Source organism: Ostrinia furnacalis, unplaced genomic scaffold, assembly GCF_004193835.3.
Source record: "Ostrinia furnacalis isolate ACB-3 unplaced genomic scaffold, ASM419383v2 OfSCF2311, whole genome shotgun sequence".
Classification (NCBI taxonomy): Eukaryota; Metazoa; Arthropoda; class Insecta; order Lepidoptera; family Crambidae; genus Ostrinia; species Ostrinia furnacalis.
In genome coordinates, this window is record NW_021132550.1 from 79134 (window position 1) to 100399 (window position 21266).

The following is a 21266-nucleotide window of genomic DNA, read 5'->3' on the forward strand; positions in this document are numbered from 1 at the left end:
ACTAAATTTCACGCAGGTGAAGCCGGTCTGTGACAAAATAAATTTCACGCGGGTGAAACCGCGGGCAAAAGCTATAGTAGAGCACTAGCGTCCGCCCGCGACTTCGTACGCGTGGATCTCGTTTTACTCCCCCTTCATCTATCTTATGCGGTTCAGATTTTTTCATACAAATGTTTTTCCCGCTAATTTCCGTTCCCGTGGGAATTTTGCAGTACCTATCCTGTTGTAACTAAGCTTTAAGTTTACTAAGGTACCTGCATGCCAAATTTCAAGAGTCTATCTTAGGCGGTTTAGATTTTTTCATACAAATGTTTTTTCCCACTAACTCCCGTTCCCGTGGGAATTTTCCAATATCCTGTTGTAACTAAGCTTTAAGTTTACTAAGGTACCTCCATGCCAAATTTCAAGCGTCTAACTTAAGCGGTTTAGATTTTTCATACAAAAGTATTTTCCCGCTAATTCCCGTTCCCGTGGGAATTCCTAAGTATCCTATAACCTGCCCAGGAGTACGAAGAATAATTGTACCAAGTTTCGTTAAAATCCGTCGAGTAGTTTTTGTTTCTATAAGGAACATACAGACAGACAGACAGACAGACAGACAGACAGACAGACAAAAATTTTACTGATTGCATTTTTGGCATCAGTATCGATCACTAATCACCCCCTGATAGTTATTTTGAAAATATATTTCATGTACAGAATTGACCTTTCTACAGATTTATTATAAGTATAGATAATTAATGCAAGAATGAAACTGGAAAAAATATGTTCGTAGGTACTTCATTTTAATACGGATCTAATAGATTTATTTTTTTAAGTCACTAAATATCTACCTACTTCAGAAGTCAGTAGGTACAAAGTGGGATCTTATTTAGTCGATGATGCGATTTAATAACAAAACATCATCGAAATGTGTTATTAACTTTACCTAATACTAGGATTTTTATAGACATGGCAACATTACACTTGACTTGAGCAGACAGCAATAACTTTTCGTATATCACTGTAATCGTAAATATCTGAAATAGATATCAGTTGTTCCAGCCAATATCGTCTCTAATTCGTTTTTAATGTTTAAATAAATCTTATTATAAATCAAGATTCGCAATAAAATAATTACAATACTTAATTAATCTTTTGAAAGAAATAAGAAACTACATTAAGCGCTTTAATTTATTTATTTATAGATGTAGAACATCTTTTCATTGTAAACCTCATCAGAGCTGAGGATTACGTTTATTTCTCAAAGATTTTCTGTCAAGACGCTGTTGAATGATACAAGAATAGGTTATAAATTATTAATCCGACCGCTGTGTAAGTTGTTCCCACATTGCAGGGGTTTCATTCCTCCCGTGTCGTGTCGCATCGAGTCTAAATCTAAGAGGCATAAATCGTGAACATCAGTTAAGAGTTCTCCGAGGCGCTAAGTGGAAAACTTGCGCTGCGTAATTAACAATTCAACGGACTTCAGGCCCAACCAGGAAAACTACTTACGTAAAAGCTTGTTTAAATTAGAAGACTTGTCTTTTCAATCCTTTTGCTTTACATGCCCATTCTTCTTACTGTCTTGGAATTTCGAGGACGCCACTTCTACCAAAACAAATATTATGGAAGTATCATGAACGTTATATTTTATTGAATTTTGAAATAAGACCACTAATTTCTACATTCTCAAGCAAAGTTAAATCACCAATCTCTTACTTTTTCTTTTTTCATTGACCTTTTCTTTTCATTAGCTTGACAATGCTAGTTAACAATATTCAAGGTCCAAACTACTGTTGAATATTTATTTACAACAAAATACACTTAGCTGTGTAAAGTTCCTGGAGGCACGGTGCTTGGCGGAACGCGGTACCAAAGTCGTGAATAACAGCAAAATAAAACAACTTTTATTTAGTTCTATTACATTGTTTGTGGATGTTAACGAAGGCCAGAAAAGAAACAGCCCACAAAGAATCGTTAAAATAGTACATCACGATACAAGTATGCTAAGTTGGTTATAACCGTCGAGGATTATAGCCCCAACGGAAAGCGAAAGCGTAATGAAGCGAGATTTTCATAACTTACCAATAAACTCGTTTCATGTTTCGATTTTCAATACTAAAACTTCATTTGTTTGGATTTAAAAAAATGGCGCGGTGTCTATTTTTCGCACGTAAAGTCTGTCCACAGTTAGCAGAGTTTTGCATGGTTATTTTAACGGCCCGCGCACAGCCAATATAAAAAAATACATATAAAATTAGGTAACCAATAAATGTTGGTGAATTAATTTGTAGAAATAAATAGCTAAGTTTTTTCAGATAGATTTTCAAATAATGTTAATTTATTACGCTCACCTTTCCCATTATAAAACCTTTTTTATTAATTTTTTTCTAATTACATTTCATCAAATAATGAGACTAAAGACTTCTTGGTGCGACAGTGGTGTGTTTGCAGTTAATTAATGTGAAAAGATTGTGGATTATTATTATTTAATAAACAACCATGCTCAAGTAGGTAAGTTGAAAAAAAAAACATTGAAACAATACATATAAGTCAAAAAATAAAACAACCGTTACATGAACTGTCATGAAAATTAAAAAAGACGTTTAAAAGCGGTAATCTAAAAATCCAGTCACATTTTAATTCAACAATTTAAAGGCACGTCAAAATAAAAGGTTGTTTTTGAAAAATCATTTCATTTACCCAGTTCGTTATTTCGGATATTTAGTGGTTCGCTAATTAGACAACTTTCCATCTCCGCGATGGGCACTTGAGTTGCGCGGGCTCCTGAAACATGGATATCTGCGGAATACCTACCCCGTACTTGTGAATGTGAAGTCGCTTTATTTATGGCTCGAATATTTTTAAAGTAAAAGATAAAAATCTAGTATGTCCTAATAAATTCTGCCCTCTGTTACTTACGCGTGAGAATTGTATGTCACAGAAAGATTAATAAAGTGTATGTATTTACATTAAATGACACTTTAAAGAAACACAGTATAGTATTATAGAAATCATAAGTTTTTGATGTTAATAATTAAATTCACAATTAGTAACTTCTATTATTTGCAGAACGTCGTAGTATATTTTACCATCATGAGTATCGCAAAATAATCGTTCATTGAGTTTTTAGACCGTTTTCATCTTACTGCAACTTCTTACTTTAAATTTTCTTCTAACAACAAACTCTAGCTCGTTATTGCATAAACTCATCACAGTTACTAAAGTGGTCATTAATTAAAAACATTTTTATTAAAGTCCCATTCAATTACGGGGTTGCACTGCACAATAGAACGGCAGCCAGGTAAGGTTGCCTTTATTGTTTTACTTTACTTGCAAAACGGCATTGTCGCAACGAGTGATTCACCACGACACGAAAAAAAAAACCGGCCAAGTGCGAGTCGGACTCGCGCACCGAGGGTTCCGTACAAACCTGCAAGGTTTACAAAGTTCGTTCATTACGACAATCGACTCATAACTATGTTTTTTTTTCACGGGTTAAAGGCAATTAGATCTAAGTATTTGATATGAATTTCAACTTGATAGCTCTACGCGTTCATGAGGAAAAAAGTAATAAGTTTATATTTATTAAAAAACTAGCGGCCGCCCACGACTTCGTACGCGTGGAGCCCGTTTTACCCTTAGGGGTGAAGTTTCGAGTTTTTTAGGGTTTACCCGGAAATTATTCAAACCTTTCTCGCTGTAAAAACCATCCTTGGACTTCAACAAACATTTTAAAAAAAGAATTGGTAAAATTGGTCCAGGCCTTGTTGAGTTATGCGCTTACCAACACATTTTGCGATTCATTTTTATATTATAGAAGATATTTTGTAATGTAACTAAAAATTTAAGGTTTTCGGAATTTTTCCTTTGTGTGCTATAAAACGTTGCTTCATGCCAAATTTCAAGATTCTAGGTCGACTGGAAGTACCCTTTAGGTTTTGATTCCCTTGAGAGTACTTGCGAGTTTCAAAATATGCAGCTTAAATTGCTGTTTCTTTTAATTGCGTTGACATAAAAGTTTGAGTTTGTTACAGCTTAAAGGTATTATAGACCTGAGTATTTGGTATGAATTTCAATTTAATACCTCTACGTGTTTATGAGGAAATGGGTAGTAAGTTTAAAATTATTAAAAAAAAAAATATGTGATNCTCAAAAGTCAGGTTTCAAAGTCCCGCCCCCTTCAGTCAGTGCAGCGCCTTTCTTGCGTCCACTTCTAGCGCCAAGTACAGTGGAGGCAGTCGCAGAATAATTTCCAATGCTTAGTTGGCGTAGTCCTAAATGCACTCGGTATTGCTAGGCATGCAGTTCTTTGCAATTTTGTGTTAGAAACGTTAGTAATCTATGCCGGAGGTCGCGGATTCGATTCCCGCACAGTATAAATATTTGTAAAAAAAAAAACAAATAGTCAGGAGTCGGCGCGCCGACAGCCGATCGTCGGCGGCGGCGGCGTGAAAAATTTCGCGGCGGCGGCGGCGCGCCGGCGTGGCGCCCACCTCTAATTTGACGTCACAAAAAATACTCTACATGCGGCTCTCATACCTCAGGCACTAACTGAGTTAGCTAGCTAGACCTATAGAATATAATCCCTTCTGGGAAAATTGGGAAATACTGAAAAAATGGGAGAAACATTGGATTTACCCATTGTCTCCATAACTTAGCGGTTAGAGCAATCAGCCGGCAACCGAAAGGTCATGTGTTCAATTTACCCCTTTCAGGCAATGGATTTTTTAAGTTTAATGAAATTAGTTGTTTAAGATGCATAAAATAAAATGCAATAACCTCGGTTATAGTCGAAATCTATGTAGATAAAAAAATTAGGTATCATAAAAAAATTACAAATTATTAACATAATAATATTGCAAGAGCATAACTCAGTTGACTAGCTTTTTATTGATTTCAAAGTATGTACTAAATATTATTATTTTTGATGGCTATATTGTTTTTATAGAAGTTCTCTTAGTATTATTGATTGATGGCAACAACTACCTTACACTACGTCCATGACCTACCAAACCTAACAAACATCCCACATCCTCGATGACCCCAAAAAGTTCAGGGTCAAACCGCTCGCGTTACGGGGTCACCCCGTCGAAACTGGGGCTCAAGGTCACATTGCCCCGATCGGGGCCGCGGTACAGGCAATGTGGGACGGTACGAGGTTCGCGAATCTGGGGCAATTGGACAACGAGGTCGAGTTGTAGATATGATGTCGGTGAATGGGGATTTGAGGTTGATCTGTAATTTTTGGAGCTCAATAACGTTTGGTTACGTAGCGATTGATTTTAAAAAGTTTAGGTCATTTTGCCAATCAAAGACAATGGAATTATGAGTGACATAATATTTCATTTTCACTTAAATGCTGTCAAAGAAAAGGACTAGCTAAAAAGTTTGTTTTAAAAACATTTTTAAAAGCATAAATAATTTCTTACTTAAACCACAGATAATATAATACTAGTACTTAAACTTAAGTATCCGTAAGTAGGGCAGAACTCATATCATTGTCTCAATGCCATTAGTATTCTTTAAAAGACTATTTCCATCTCCCGCTTCCACCGCTGCAACTCCTATGTAGCCAGGTATACCTACTCGTACAGCTTGATTATTAATAAAACCCAATTATGAAGGCTAGGCTAATCCCACGAGGGAAAGTTTAACTATCAGTAAAACAATAACGAAATTTGACTTTTGACTAATGCTGTCATTAACGCTTAAAAGGTTTTTAAATTGTGCTATGCTACAAAAAATAGAAGAATAGAGTAAGACGTCCAAACAATCTATCGAGTTTCTACTAAAGCTATGGCTCTGAAATGATGACAAATAAACAAAAGGTACATAATTATGACATTAAAATCCATAGACAAGACTAGAGAGTTCTAAATCCTATCAGCAATATTAAAAAATTCCTCTATAAATCGCATCTAAAACAAAATAAACGTCATCAAAAGCAAATTCACTTTCGATCTCTCTAACAAATGCATCGAAACAAAACTCAACGCATCGCCCCACTGTCCCTTTCAACGACGAAACGCAACGTCGTTCGCCGTCACAACTTTCGATAGTCGAAAGTGCAGCCAAAATACGTTTTAGAGAGCGGAATATGACCTCGATATCTTTGTAGCGAAGCGAGTTGACCCCATTTGGAGAGGTGAAACCGCGCTGGCGAAAATTTTGGGCGAGAGTGAATCGCATACACTGTCGGTTTCGGATGACGTATGGCTGTGACGTCAGGCGTTTGACAGATTGTGCTCACGTAGCCTTCTTGGAGTGATGGACAACACACTGTAGATAGTTGGTTTCTGATTGGAGAGATGGCAGCATTGGATTAAGGTTAATAGGTCAATAAACTATTATCCACGGTATCTTGGCTACACAGGAGTTGTAGCGGTGGGAACGAGAGGTGTGAATAGCCCTATTTTTTATCCAGTGTCAAAACCTTCATCATCATCTGAAAGGCATTCGTTTTTACGCTCACCCGAGTATACCCTTCTCAGTTAATCAAAAATAAAGCAAACAAAAAATAAAAAAATGTTTTTGACTGCTAGACGTAAGCCTCCAAAATAGAGCCAAAAAATGCACTATCTCTAGCTTTTTTCTCCCAGCCTCTGTCACCTATGTTGAGATCATCGGTCCATCGAGCTGGGCATCACGTTTACTGACGTATTCTCCACTTGAGAAATAGTTTCCTCCCTCTTTGACCCCTTCATTGGTTCTGCAAAAGATATGGCCTACTGCCAATCCTTCTTGCCAATGTCACCCTTACAACAATTTTTTACTGTCTTTAAATCAAAAACACCTAAACATTTCCCATAACAAATTGAATATTGAACGTACTATTAGGTACTTTCTACGACACCTGAAACCCCTCCATAACAAAAATAAACCATTCCCCCCTCTAAAGCGACTACGTAACGTATACGTCACAGCAACGAGAGCGAAACTGAAAGCAAACGAAATCGAAAGTGACTCTCGCTTTCGCGCCAGCTGTGCGCACGTCACAGTGACGTCATCGTGACGTTTCACTGACGTGCATACGTCACGCACTTTCGCACTCTCGATTTCGTTTGCCAACGGTATGACGTGACGTAGCTATTGGGGTAAGTGTGTCACTGGGGTTTGAGAATGAAGAGAAATGAGAGCAATATTGGATTTTATTGTGAACGGAATAAGAGTTATTTTAGCGCTTTGAAATCTCTGGCTTGTTTCGCAGACTGTGAGGAACTGACAGTGACAGCGGTACATCAGAAATAGCATCATAAGTTTGTTGGAATAGGTTCAGTTTTGCATTTTAAAGTCTGATGTACTGGAAATTATATCAGGGCATTGAAAGTAAACCATCAAAGGCTGTGCTTGATTATATCAAAATAATAATGAATTTATTGGTGTCTAAAATACGTTAAACAGTTATTATGTTCTCTTTTGCTCCAGTTGAAACTAAAGAAAGTTAAACGAAAGTTAATGTTAAAAGTTGCAAGATGGCGTTGGATCTACTAGGTAGCTACCACTGTCAGCTACTAGCTGTCCAATCTGGAAATCATTGGGGAAGGCCTATCTTCAGCAGTGGACGTCATGTGGCTGAAATTATTTTGAAACATCACACATACAGTCAGCGTCAAATAATTCGTGACACCCAAAGTAACCGAAAAGTTCGCAACACGTCTTTGTTACGTTGTATTGACAGTTTTTTTGTCACTTAGGGCGTCACTCACTATCGATACTGAGGCTGGTTTTAGTGTCAAGCGGACCGTCCGGTGCGGACCCGCTCCGCACAGCCAATCTGTATGAACTTCTAGGGAGCGTTTTAGAGTAATGCGGTCCGTAGGAACCGCATCGGCTGTGCGGAGCGATCCGCACTGACAGTCCGCGTGACACTAAAACCAGCCTAACGGTATCACCATCAGATGTCAATAAAACTTTAAATAACAAAAACTCTTTATTCCAGTCACGAAATAACATCAACGCTACAAAACTCCCGCGTGCTAGTGATAGTGGGAGCGGCCGGTTGCGGGAAATCGACGCGTGCGCCGGCGGCCATCTTGAAAAGTTGCGGCGCTAATATGGCGGCGATAGTCTCGGAGCCAAGGAGAGTGGCCGCTATAGGACTGGCGCAGAGGGTTGCCAGTGAATTGGGGGAAGAAGTAAGTTATAGATCATTACATCCACCATTCTTCCGCTAATGTTTGAGTGTTATCGGTACACGCTAAATCATCCATGAGTGCACACGCACACTACAATAATGACGCTCGGATTGCTCGGATCAAACTCCCCGCACCCCGCGCGACTGAGACCATAAATTGGTGGGGCGCGTCTTCGTGGATGAAACGATCTATAATGTTGTTATTAATCAATGATGTTAATAATGCGCTCTGCAAAGATCTGGAATGGAGGCTTTATACAGGAAAGCGCAGCATATAAGATGGACAGATAGCCTTATAAGCAGGAAGGCGCTGGAGGCAGGCCGCTACCAACCGACCAGTCTGGAAATCATTGGGGGAGGCCTATGTTCAGCAGTGAACGTCCTGTGACTGAAATGATGATGAATCGACTTCTCATGTCTGTCTTCTTGACATTATCAGTATCGATAGTATTGATACCTACTAAAGGAAGTAGTTTAAATGAATGGGTAATATTTTAAATAAATAAATAAATAAATAATAAATTGGGAAAGTCGAACCCGCGTAACGGGATAAGGCGAGGCAGAAGAAGAAATGATGCGCAAAGCCATCCCAAATCAAGCCGAACGCTTAAGCGTTAGATCTTGAGATCTCTACCTCATATTGTATCTATTTTTCAGGTCTTATTATACCCTCACTTTGTGTCAATTTCAGGTTGGAGAATCTATCGGGTACCAAGTAAGACTCCACTCCAAACCACCCAGGCCTCCCGGAGGGTCCATACTTTACTGCACATCAGGAGTACTTCTCAGGAGACTTCAGACGAATCCAGGTACATTCACGTTTTGTAACATTACCCACTTCTAGCTCGATGGACCGACGATTTAGTGCCTGGATGCGGGCAACGTTAGGACCAGTCGTCGTGGAAAAGTGGAAATCCTTGGGGGAGGCCTTTATCTAGCATTGGTCTTATGAGAGAAATAATGATGATTATTGATCAACACTTTGACTCAGCAAATAAAAAGGCTATATTAATGCTAAGCTAAAACCTTCCCTTGCTGTTGTTTCAAATCGAAAATTTACTGTCTAAGATTTTAAAAATACAAGTTAAATGAGTTTTCATATCAGTAACATGAACAAAGAAGTGATGAAAGTTCTTTTTTGCATTAAAAATTTGCCTATTGCACATTGCACATTTGAAATTAAAGGAGGATCCTTTAATTTCAAATGTACACAAAAATCGTCACATTTTATTCAGTATTAATAAGTATATGTATAATAATAATGTTTAATAATAATAATAATTGTCGGCCGTTTGGTGTAGTGGTTCAGAACGGACTACTATGCCGAGAGGTCCCGGGTTCGATCCCCGGCCGGGCAGAAATTGAAATGATGAATTTTAATTTCTGTGACGGGTCTGGGTGTAAATATGTATAATATGTATGTATTTAATTTAAAAAAAAGTATATAAGTAGTATATCCGTTACGCTAGCACCCATAACACAAGCATTGAGTTGCTTACTTTGGGGCTAGCTGGCGCTGTGTGAAATCGTCCAAAGATTTATTTATTTATTTAAATAAACAATATTGCCTCTCAGGTCTACAAGGATGCACGCACGTGATCATAGACGAAGCGCACGAGCGTGACGTCAACACTGACATAACGTTACTACTGCTAAAGAAGGCGCTAAATGTCAACCCTGACTTGAAAGTTGTCATTATGAGCGCTACGCTGGATACAGAAGTTTTTATCAAGTAAGTTTGTAAGAACATTTTTATTCTGATAAATATAAAGAGCTACGGACCGTATAATAAATTTAAAGGTATAGTTAAAGATCACATGCTTAAAAAAGCCTATTATACAACTCGAGATTTTCTTAATGATAAGTCATCCTGGGAGTAGGATTATGGTCCTCTCATGCTCGCACTAAAAAGAATTAAAATGAAAAGTAATGTATAAACTAATAATAATTTCTCAAATGTTATAGTGTCATGCTTCTCAATCTGGACTGTTACTTAGCTTTATTATTAGTTTTTTTTTAAAGAGATAACTTGGAATTGTCATTCTCACTAAAATGTCTCTGGGGTGGTGGCGTAGTGAGGCGGGTCGTTACATTCCCTCTAATATGGTCGAGTGAAGCGATGGCTGGTTCACTCGTCATGTCTGTGAACAGGCGCTGCTTTCGGGGACTGGTCAATCCAGTTATTCAAATTTATGTATGCGAGTCAATTTTCTACTAGTGTCTTAATATGTAAGTCTAGATATTAGCACGTCACTACCTTGTTTAATATACCACGCAATCTTGTATATATATTTTTGACGTTTAAGACGGTGCAACTCAGCCTTAGATTTTTTTTTCAGACCATTATCATGTGCCTTTCATTTTTCTGCCACAACTCTGCTCACATTATTTCATCTCTAATTGTTATTTTTATTTTGAATGTGCATGTTAAATATTTAATTATGTAATCGTGTCAAACAATGTATGTGACTTTGTGTGCAGCAAATAAATGTTTACTTACTTACTTACTTTACTTACTTTTTCTCCCTAACTTCCTCCCCTCTCCCTCCCCCTTTATTTCCCCTTTTCTATATCTCCCCCTACCTTCTTTCTTTCCCTATATTTATGTCTATTCTCTCTACAATATTTTATTAAATACAATTATTGTAATAAAAATTGATGCTTTTAACATCCTGTGAACATAGCGCACGGTTACATAATAAAATACAATTTTAACTTATTACTGTGATAATAAATCTCAATTTACAAATTCACAGGTATTTCGATTCATGTCCAGTCATCGAAGTGCCAGGCCGAACGTATCCAGTTGAAGTGTCCCATCTAGAAGACATACAGAAGAAGTTCGGATTGAATCTACGGGTCACAGAAGAGAACAGCAAGAAAGTGGACGGGAAACCTTATGTTAACTGTCAAGAGGTAAAAATTACCTTATTCGATTTTTAATTAACTAGCGGCCGCCCGCGACTTCTTACGTGTGGATCCCGTTTTACCCGTTTAGGGGTTGAATTTTGAAAAATCCCGTCTTAGTGAGCACTTATGTTTTAAAAGGAACCCTCTTGCAAAATTTGAGACTCACAGCACTTGTAGTTTCTGAGATTTCGTGATGAGTGAGTCAGTGACCTTTCGCTTTCATACGTGGCCTCTCACTATAGGCCTTATACAGAAGCTCAAAGTTGCACAGCGTACTATGGAGAGGGCTATGCTCGGTGTTTCTTTACGAGATCGAATCAGAAATGAGGAGATCCGTAAACGAACCAAAGTCGCTGACATAGCCCGACGGATTAGCAAGCTGAAGTGGCAATGGGCAGGGCACATAGTACGCAGAACTGACAGCAAGCAAGCAAGGTTCTGGAGTGGAGGCCGCGTACCGGAAAGCGCAGCGTAGGATGTCCACCCACAAGGTGGACAGACGACCTCATAAAGGTAGCGGGAAGGCGCTGAATCAGACCGCTACCAATTTGCCTTCATGGAAATCATTGGGGGAGGCCTATGTTCAGCAGTGGACGTCCTATGGCTGAAATGATGATGATGATGATGATGACATCTTTGGTAAACGTAAAACTTGAAAAGAGAAAACCCGAAACGGTGATTCTTTTACTAAGGTCAATTTTTGTCTACAATCTAGGATGGTCTATTTTCTGCTTAAGTTTGCCACGGTCTTTATGGGACACCCTGTATAAATGTTACTTATTATATTTTCTTAATTTACTATTAATTTGAAATTTTATTGTTCTATTGACATTCGGTAATTTGATTCAATTCTATTGTTTTTATTTAATTTGACCTAATTATTATTATATTATTGACATTGAACTATTATTATACTTATTGACATGCATGATAACCTATTTATAATTTTCTTATAAGCGCTTTGGAATGTATTCTGTTAGCTTGTAAGGTGTGAATAATAATAAATAAATAAATTACTGGTTAAATGAACTTTTTTCTATTTCTATATTCCAGCTAGTAGAAGTAATAAAAGCAGTGGACAGCAATGAGCCAGAAGGAGCTATACTAGTATTTCTCCCGGGTTGGGTCGAGATCAAAACTACCAAAAAATTATTAGACGAAAAGTACGGGAATTCTACTACGCACATGATTTTGCCTGTTCATTCTAGGTAAGTAATGTAGAATGTAGGCATAGCCTAACCCCAACTAACCCTAATTAATAAAAAGTTACATAGTTGTTGATGTTGCTAACTGTTAAAATGTCATTTTCGTAAAACACTGTTCAAGTTTTATTAGTAAGGGGCTAAATATTTAAGTAAGTACTAGCTTTCCACCCGCGGCTTCGCCCGCGTGGAGTTTTGTCTGTCACAGAAAAACTTTATCGCTGTTTCAAAAACCGGGATAAAAACTATCCTATGTCCTTTCCCGGGACTCAAACTATCGCAATGCCAAATTTCATCAAAATCGGTTCAGGGGTTTAGGCGTGAAAGCAAGATAAACTGAGTTACTTTTGCATTTATAATATTAGTATAGATTTAAATCCTTTATGTTTCCAGGCTATCAACCGCAGACCAAACCAAAATGTTCGCACGACCATCGCCCGGTATCCGCAAAATAGTCCTTTCTACAAATATAGCTGAAACCTCTATCACTATACCAGATGTGGTGTACGTTATAGACTCGGGAGCACATAAGGAAAACAGAATTAAAGAGGGAACAGGTATGGGGAATTATTGTGTTATTAATGGTAATATTATAAATCTAATTAATTTTAAACTTTCGCGTGGCATATTTGTATTAATTTAAACAGCTTTTAGAGTAGGCGCACACCGTTTATTTTATTTTTATTTTATTTATTACGGTATACCAAAAACATTACATACAAAGTACCACCGTTGATTTTTAGTTGGCCGATAGTTGTGCCCGATTTTAAATTGTATGAAGAATCGGCCAAATCGAATCGGCGTAGTGTGCGCACTCCCATACATGCCCATACTGATCAACTGCCCGACTAAACTATCGGCCGACGAAAAATCAACGGTGTGCGCCTACTCTTAACGCGATTATTATAAACTAGCTTTCCGCCCGCGGCTTCGCCCGCGTGGAATTTTGTCTGTCACAGAAAAACTTTATCGCGCGCGTCCCTGTTTCAAAAACCGGGATAAAAACTATCCTATGTTCTTTCCCGGGACTCAAACCATCTCTATGCCAAATTTCATCAAAATCGGTTGCGAGGTTTAAGCGGGAAAGCGTAACAGACAGACAGACAGACAGAGTTACTTTCGCATTTATAATATTAGTTGGGATCTGATAAAAGTTGGTTTCGTTTCTCCTTCACGCGAAAACTATTAGACTGTTTTATCAACAAAATTGTGTAGCGTGAATTGAACATCGTTAAAACCCAGAACACACGGTGAAACGCAATTGCAACGAAACTGACCGTTTGAAACCGGTTTGATATGGTCGCGTCATGTGTGGTCTCTCAACGGAATCTATGGCAGAAACTTAGATGAAACTCAAAAGTAACTAGAGGTTGCAGTTTCGTTGCAATGGGGATGTTGCCTGGGTCAAAAAGCAAGAGTTTTAATTAGTCCGTCAGTTAACTTATCAAAAAATACTCTACACGTATTTTTCACTTTTTCAAACTAATGAAAATTTAAAGAGATAAAGCGCCCCAAAGTTCATAAGAAGAGGCCCGTGACGTCAACGCTTGCTTAAAAATGCCGCACGTTGTGACGTCGTGCGCAACTTCAACGCACCATAACTATGTAATTATTTGTTAGATTGACAAATAAAAATATACGTGTCCAATATTTTTTGATATTAAACATTACGGACTAAAAAAATTTTTTTAGGCAACTAGCCTATTGCGTTTCACGGTGTGTTCTGGGCCTAACACGTAGATGTATAGGACGCTGCGTGATAAGTGAAAGACTAAAAGATAAGATAGAAAAAGACAGGTTTCACTCAGAAATTAAATTCAAAGCTTGTTGCAAACGACATGTTGGGAAAAATATCAAGCGTGTACCTTTTAACTGTAAAAAATCCACTTTGTATTGATGTTTGCTAGATATCGATTTTTAACCGACTTCAAAAAGGATGAAGTTCTCATTGAATGTAATTGTTTGTAAATTTTTAGGCACTGCCAGCTTAGAAACAGTGTGGGTTTCCCAGGCAGCTGCTAAACAAAGGACGGGCCGCGCGGGCAGAGTGCAACCAGGTATTTATGTATTTTATTTTAACCCTCCCCAGTGTGTTTATTTATTTGTTGGTTTCATAAAAATAGTTTTCTTTGATTGCCAAGTCTCATGAAAAACTCTGATAAAACTCATGTATTTTTGCAAATAGGCTTTTGAAAAGCACTTTTACACGTCCCAGTATTAACCCTACCACTGCTTCGGGACAAGAAATGGGCAAGATGCCTCAATGTTCTGCTATTAACCTTTTTTTTTTCATATTGTTCAACAATTTTTATCTGTAGCCATACTCTTCTCTGCGTTCCTAAAGATCTCATGTAGGAAAACAGCCTACAATTCTACAACGTTTCTCCCCAACAGACTTTGAACTTTAAGTTCTTATGTTAAAGTGTAAAATCAATTGCAATATTCATCAATATCTAATAAACTGCCTTACATAACAATAGCGATTCTCTACATAATATTTTGTAATATTAAGAAGAGCGCAAAATGAAAAAACCGTATTTTTCTGCGTTTGTTTCAAAGTGACGTCTTTATTCTTTTATCTAATTTACTTTTAAATTCTGCCCTTGACAAATAGGAAAGCTTTTTGTTCTTAACTATGGCTAGGTTGCACCATCTTACTTTAACTTTGACAAACGTCAAAAATCTGTCACACTCCATACAAAAACCACCGGTTATCGTCATAGTTACGGTCAAAGTTAGGTGGTGCAACTCAGCCTTAGTGTTCAAATCAAATCAAATCATTTATTTGTAAAACATAGGTAAATGTATAAATATCTAATTTAAAATCTATTCCCAGGCCACTGCTACAGACTGTACACCAAAGACAAGGAATCCGATTTCGCTCCACACACCACGCCAGAGATTCTCAGAATACCGCTAGAACAAACCGTATTGGATTGTAAGACTTATGCTCCAGAAGATAAGGTCGCGGATTTCTTGTCGCAACTGCCCGAGCCGCCTGGAGAGAAAGCTATCAAGTTTGCCGTTAATGACTTGATTGATTTGGGTACGTATTATTGAATATTAATATGTAAATAGAGATAGGAAATATATGTATCTCTAACTAAATGTCTTAAACTAACCTTTGTTTTTTCAAGTAATTTAAATAAGGTGTTTTATATAAACCACTTGAAAAAATCGAACTGTCTAAGGTAGGAATTGAACCCACGACCTTTCGCCTGCTTGTTTTGTATTTTTTTAAATAAGTGCATTAAAAGTGCTTAGTATGATGTGCTTTTATTTTCTAAGTCATTTTAATTCTGGGTCCATTCAAAATAGCAGTACCAGCAGCAGGAGACGCGTTTTATGTATTCTATAAAATACATTCAGACAAACGTGTCATAGAAATACATCAGTAGTGTCGCGACGACAAGTCTGCTGTTGGTGTGTGGAGGCGGCTTGCACCTTAATGATATAATACATATTTAAGAAGGAGCGAACTACTCCATCTAAAAAAAATAAAAAATGACCGCTGGAAATATGATACTACTACAAACGACCGTTAAACTATAATAATATAATAAATAATAAATCTTTGGACAATTTCACACAGCGCCAGCTAGCCCCAAAGCTTGTGTTATGGGTGCTAGCTTAACGGATATATGTACTACTTATATACTTTTTTTTTAAATACATACATATCCCAACTAATATTATATAGCCTGACCAGGAACATAAAAACCCTCGCCATGTTGCGGAAAACTAATGGTACTAATTTCTTTTAATGGCAACAGTAACTGAAAACTCCATTGACATGTCACCTTGCATGTCAGTCTATTGCTGTCAAAGTGTAAACAAACTTTATTTTAAATGTGCGCAATTGGTTTTATGAATTAAATTGCTAAAATATTTTTATAGTCTTGAAAGAAAAGTGGTTCACAATGTATTAAAGTATTTGTCGAAGAGAAATACTGAGGGTTCGGACAATATTTTAATTGAATAATATTTCCGACAAAGGTTGTCAAATTGACTGACATGTTTATCGTATAGTACAGTCCACTATGAAAATTAGCTGTGGTTTGTTTCAACTACCTATTTTAAAATTTTTTGTCACTTTCTAGGTGTTGAATTTTATGGGATTGGGAAAGAAGTACCGAGTTTAAAGCGTTCATGAGCAGACATTGCAGTTGAATATTCAAGTTCTGAATGTGATTATTGATGAATAATAAAATAAATTCTACTAGGTCGATTGATGGTTTCATTTAATTTATTTAAATCAGGTTACCTATAATAATATTTTTTCGTTAATTTATGAAAATATCAAATTAGCCCGTAATCCTGAATCCTGATACATAAAGTTAGCCTATTAATTTAACACAGGTACGACTGTACTCAGTGTTGCACTATCAAATGCAATTGAGGCGCCTCTATGCCAGGGTTTTTATGTTCCTGGTCAGGCTATAAATGCGAAAGTAACTCTGTCTGTCTGTCTGTCTGTCTGTCTGTCTGTCTGTCTGTCTGTCTGTTACGCTTTCCCGCTTAAACCTCGCAACCGATTTTGATGAAATTTGGCATAGAGATAGTTTGAGTCCCGGGAAAGAACATAGGATAGTTTTTATCCCGGTTTTTGAAACAGGGACGCACGCGATAAAGTTTTTCTGTGACAGACAAAATTCCACGCGGGCGAAGCCGCGGGCGGAAAGCTAGTTATACATAGTAACACCCAGACCCGTCACAGAAATTAAAATTCATCATTTCAATTTCTGCCCGGCCGGGAATCGAACCCGGGACCTCTCGGCATAGTAGTCCGCTCTGAACCACTACACCAAACGGCCGACAAATTAAATTAAACTGCATTCTCAAATTCCAGGCGCCCTAACCAAAACAGAACAGCTAACCAAACTGGGCAGCATAATATCCACAATGACGCTACACCCGCGGCTGGCTACCGGCCTGCTGCAAGCGGCCGCGAGTGGAAGCGTGCTGGCGTTCGCTAATATTGCCACGCACTGCTCCGACAATGTGGAGGTGTTTAGAGACGCGGCTGATAGGAGAGATGGTGAGTAGACTGTTCTTATTCTCTCTCTGTCTGTTTCTCTCTCTTTCTAAACGGACGCCGCTGATATAAGGTGAGGAGACTGTTTCTCTCTCTCTTTCCGAATAGATGCGGCTGACATAAAGTGAGATGGTGAGTGAACTGTTCTTATTTTTACTATCTCTTTCTCTCTTCGTCTCTCTCTCTATCTTTTTTTAGAAACAGTCGCGGCTTACATAAAGTGAAATGGTGAGTAGACTGTTCTTATTCTCTCACTGTGTCGTCTCACTCTTGCTCTCTTTCTTTCTCACTTTCTCGCTCTCTCTCTCTCTCTAGCTCTCTCTCCCTCACTCTCTCTAGCTCTCTCCTCTCGCCAATTCTCTCTCTTGTCCTCTCTCTTCCCCTCTCCCGCTTATTGTCTCTCTTTCTTCCTCTCTCTCTCATTCTTCGTCCCTCTCTTCTATCTCACTTTCTCTCTCTGCACACCTCTATCAGTATAATATCCACAATGACGCTACACCCGCGGCTGGCTACCGGCCTGCTGCAAGCGGCCGCGAGTGGAAGCGTGCTGGCGTTCGCTAATATTGCCACGCACTGCTCCGACAACGTGGAGGTTTTTAGAGACGCGGCCGATAGGAGATATGGTGAGCTGTTTCATTTTTACTTCTTTCTTCGTTTCTCTCTTTCTTTCTGAATAGACGCGGCTGACATAAGGTGAGATGGTGAGTAGACTGTTTTTATTCTCTCTCTCTCTCTCTCTTTATCTCTCTCATGCTCTTTCTCTCTCTCTCTCATGCTCTTTCTCTCTCTCTCTCTCTCTTACTCTCTTTCTAAATAAACGCAGCTGATAAGATGAATGGTCCTAGATCTCTCTCTTTCTCCATCTGTCTTGCTATCAGAATTTCTCTCGATCTTGCTCGTTTATATTTCTCCCAATCTGTCTTTCTTCGCTTTCTAGCTATCTTAATGTCTCTCTTGTTTATTTTGCCCCTATATTTATCCAAGACAAGGCAGGTATTTGACCGCAATCGCACCTGATGTTATGTGAGATGCAGTCTAGGATGGTACATATCTGCCCTGTAAGCGCCTATTCACTCTCGCCTTGAAAAGGCCCGGATTTAGTATTCAAAAAAGACAGTAACACTCCCTCTCATTCCTCCTCTTTTACCATCTCTAATTACCTGTCTCTTTCTTTACAGAAATCCGTGAAATCAAATCAAAATTCAGCGCTACGTCAGATCACAGCGCGTTGCACTGGATACAATACGACTTCGAGAATACTGTTAATGAACTCGGTTGGAAAGAAGCTGATGTTTGGTGCGAGAAACATGGATTGAGGAGAGACAGGCTCAATTATGTTAAATGTGAGTATAAATATACAATATTTGTAAAAAGACAACATTTAGTGACTAATTATTACAGTGTCTCAAGACAAAAGTCTTTGATCAGTGTGCGTTGCCCAGTTAAGGAACTCCATAGTTCCTTAACTGGGCAACGCACACTGTAAGGCCCATGCCTTATTACAAAAAAGTTAAACCCTGGACGAACTCTGGTTTAAAATGACATTTCCATAATAAATGTCATAGAGATATAGTCCAAATAGACGATGGCCGTTGGGGCAGGAAAGTTCTCGAGTGACCGGCGACCACGGGCTGGAAGACGTAGCGTGGGCAGGCCTCCTACTAGGTGGACCGACGATATGGTAAAGGTCGCGGGAAGAGCCTGGATGCGGGCAGCGCAGGACCGTTCATTGTGGAAAACCTTGGGGGAGGCCTTTGTCCAGCAGTGGACGTCATTTTGCTGAAACGAACGAACGAACGAATAAATGTCAATTTAAACCAAGGTTCAAACTGAGTCTAACTTTTTGTAATAAGGGGGTATAGGCACGGGAAAGTGTTTTTGTAACGTCAAATGTCAGCGAGACTTCTAAGTAAGCCTATAAGACGTGGTCCCTTATATAGCTCTCATAAGAAAGCACAAGGTCACCCGAAGTGCGATGAAGCGAGCTATTTTCGGAGTTTGCTGACGTGATCAAATCGGAAATTAATTACAATTTGCAATGATAATGCCTACATCCTTCTTTATACCTCTTGTACAACCCTACGATAGCGATGTGTGCATGGGAAAATGAAAGCTATTTTACAGGCAATAGCATCATTTATTGAGATTCAAGCTAAGCTAATAGTTGAACCTGGGTGGGCATACATTTCCAGGAGGTATATAAAGCCAGGAAAAACACAAATGTTAGCGCGAGCTAAAAGAGCACAGCGCCATCTGTTATCTTAAATAGACAATATGTTTTACTTACCATTGTTCTTGGTGGATTTGCTTTTCACTTGACACTCAAACTTAAATACACCTCTCTCTCGCTCTTTACACAGCCAATAAAACATCATAATTAATTAATCCTTCCAGCACTGTCCAATCTCCACCTAGAACAGCTCCTCAAGTCCGGCTTCATAGAACCGAATCCGGACACCGAAGAGCTGACCCGGTTCTCGGACGTCGAAGAGCTGTCCACTGCCATGCTACTGTCCGGAGCGGACGCTCTGCTCACCACTAAAAGGCATGTGAAGACTAAAGGGAAACTGGCTACAGTTACTGAACTTTTTACTAGGTAAAGTATTGACGTTTGCAAAGTGACACTGACTTATTGCTGCGTTTTTAGGTTTTTGCTGTAATAATAATTATTATGTAGTAGTGACCACATACACATTTCGTTTAATTTAATAAGTTTTTATTTAATAACAACTATAATATTGTATCGAGCTTAACTTACCATAAATAATTAACTAATTATGTATAATTTAACCTAACTCTCTAAACGTAAATTCATATAATATTTTATAATTCACAAAATTATGAAGTTATCATAATTTTGTGATGTTTTTGAACGCATCTTTGTATTAATTGCAACGTCCTTCTCCAATTTGCATATCATCATTATTTCAGCCACAGGACATCCACTGCTGCAAAGGCCTGTTTTGGTAAGGCCTTCCTGCTACCTTTATGAGGTTTTATCGTATACTTTACTAATTCTCAAATTGAATTTCACAGCAAAGGCGACCGCGCGCACATAGGCAGTGAAAGCGTCAACTACGGTATCCACAAGCGGACCAACAATCAGTCCTTGTTGTGCTTCTTCGGCGGGCAACATTCTTCTGAGCGACGGGCACTAGTTGTGTACAAGGCATCGCGAGTGCCGCCTCATACCGTGGTACTGTTTGGTGGGGGAGAAATAGATGAAGAAATTAAGGTTAGTAAAGGTAATACCTTTTATCATATTGCAAAAAAGCCATAGCAAACTGACTCAAACTGGCCTTTCTCGAATCTCGAGAAAGCATTTTTCGAATTTCGAGATTCGAGAAACGCTAGTTCAAACTCCGTCGAACCTACTCTTCGTTTATTTCCACCAAATGACTGCCCTAAGGTACCCGCATCTAGGTGCTCCCTTTGACCCTCACCAGATCGTCGGTCCACCTTGTAAGAAGCCTGTCAAAACTACGTCTTCTAGACACTGGTAAGTTTATCTACCCCAACGGTCATCAGTTCTACCAGCTAATACTTAGTTTCTCTTACGTGATGAGTAAAAGGTGACCCCACCCACTAGTTACTTAAGCAAGTTTGTTTCTGTTACTTGGTAAGTAAGTAGCCTGTTAGCCACATAGGCAGTAACAGTCTATGGCGTCCATAAGCGAAGCAACAATCAGTCCTTGTTGTGCTTCTTCGGCGGGCAGCATTCTTCTGAGCGACGGGCGCTAGTCGTGTACAAGGCATCGCGAGTGCCGCCTCATACCGTGGTACTGTTTGGTGGGGGAGAAATAGATGAAGAAATTAAGGTTAGTAAAGGTAATACCTTTTATCATATTGCAAAAAAGCCATAGCAAACTGACTCAAACTGGCCTTTCTCGAATCTCGAGAAAGCATTTTTCGAATTTCGAGATTCGAGAAACGCTAGTTCAAACTCCGTCGAACCTACTCTTCGTTTATTTCCACCAAATGTCTCCTAAGGATTTCAGCA

General features: G+C 38.6%; 1 protein-coding gene across 1 annotated transcript; it reads left to right on the forward strand.

Annotated features, from left to right (window-relative positions):
• Positions 1–7901: 7901 nt before the first annotated feature.
• On the forward strand, positions 7902–20678 carry LOC114355051 (ATP-dependent RNA helicase DHX30-like; the record flags this gene model as incomplete). Its single annotated transcript, XM_028307708.1, has 12 exons — positions 7902–8120; positions 8811–8928; positions 9695–9851; positions 10876–11035; positions 12083–12237; positions 12625–12788; positions 14208–14288; positions 15068–15277; positions 17081–17269; positions 18445–18609; positions 19661–19862; positions 20303–20678. Coding segments are annotated over 12 exons (2064 nt in total), but the record flags the coding sequence as incomplete, so codon positions are not given.
• Between the last annotated feature and the right edge of the window lie 588 nt (positions 20679–21266).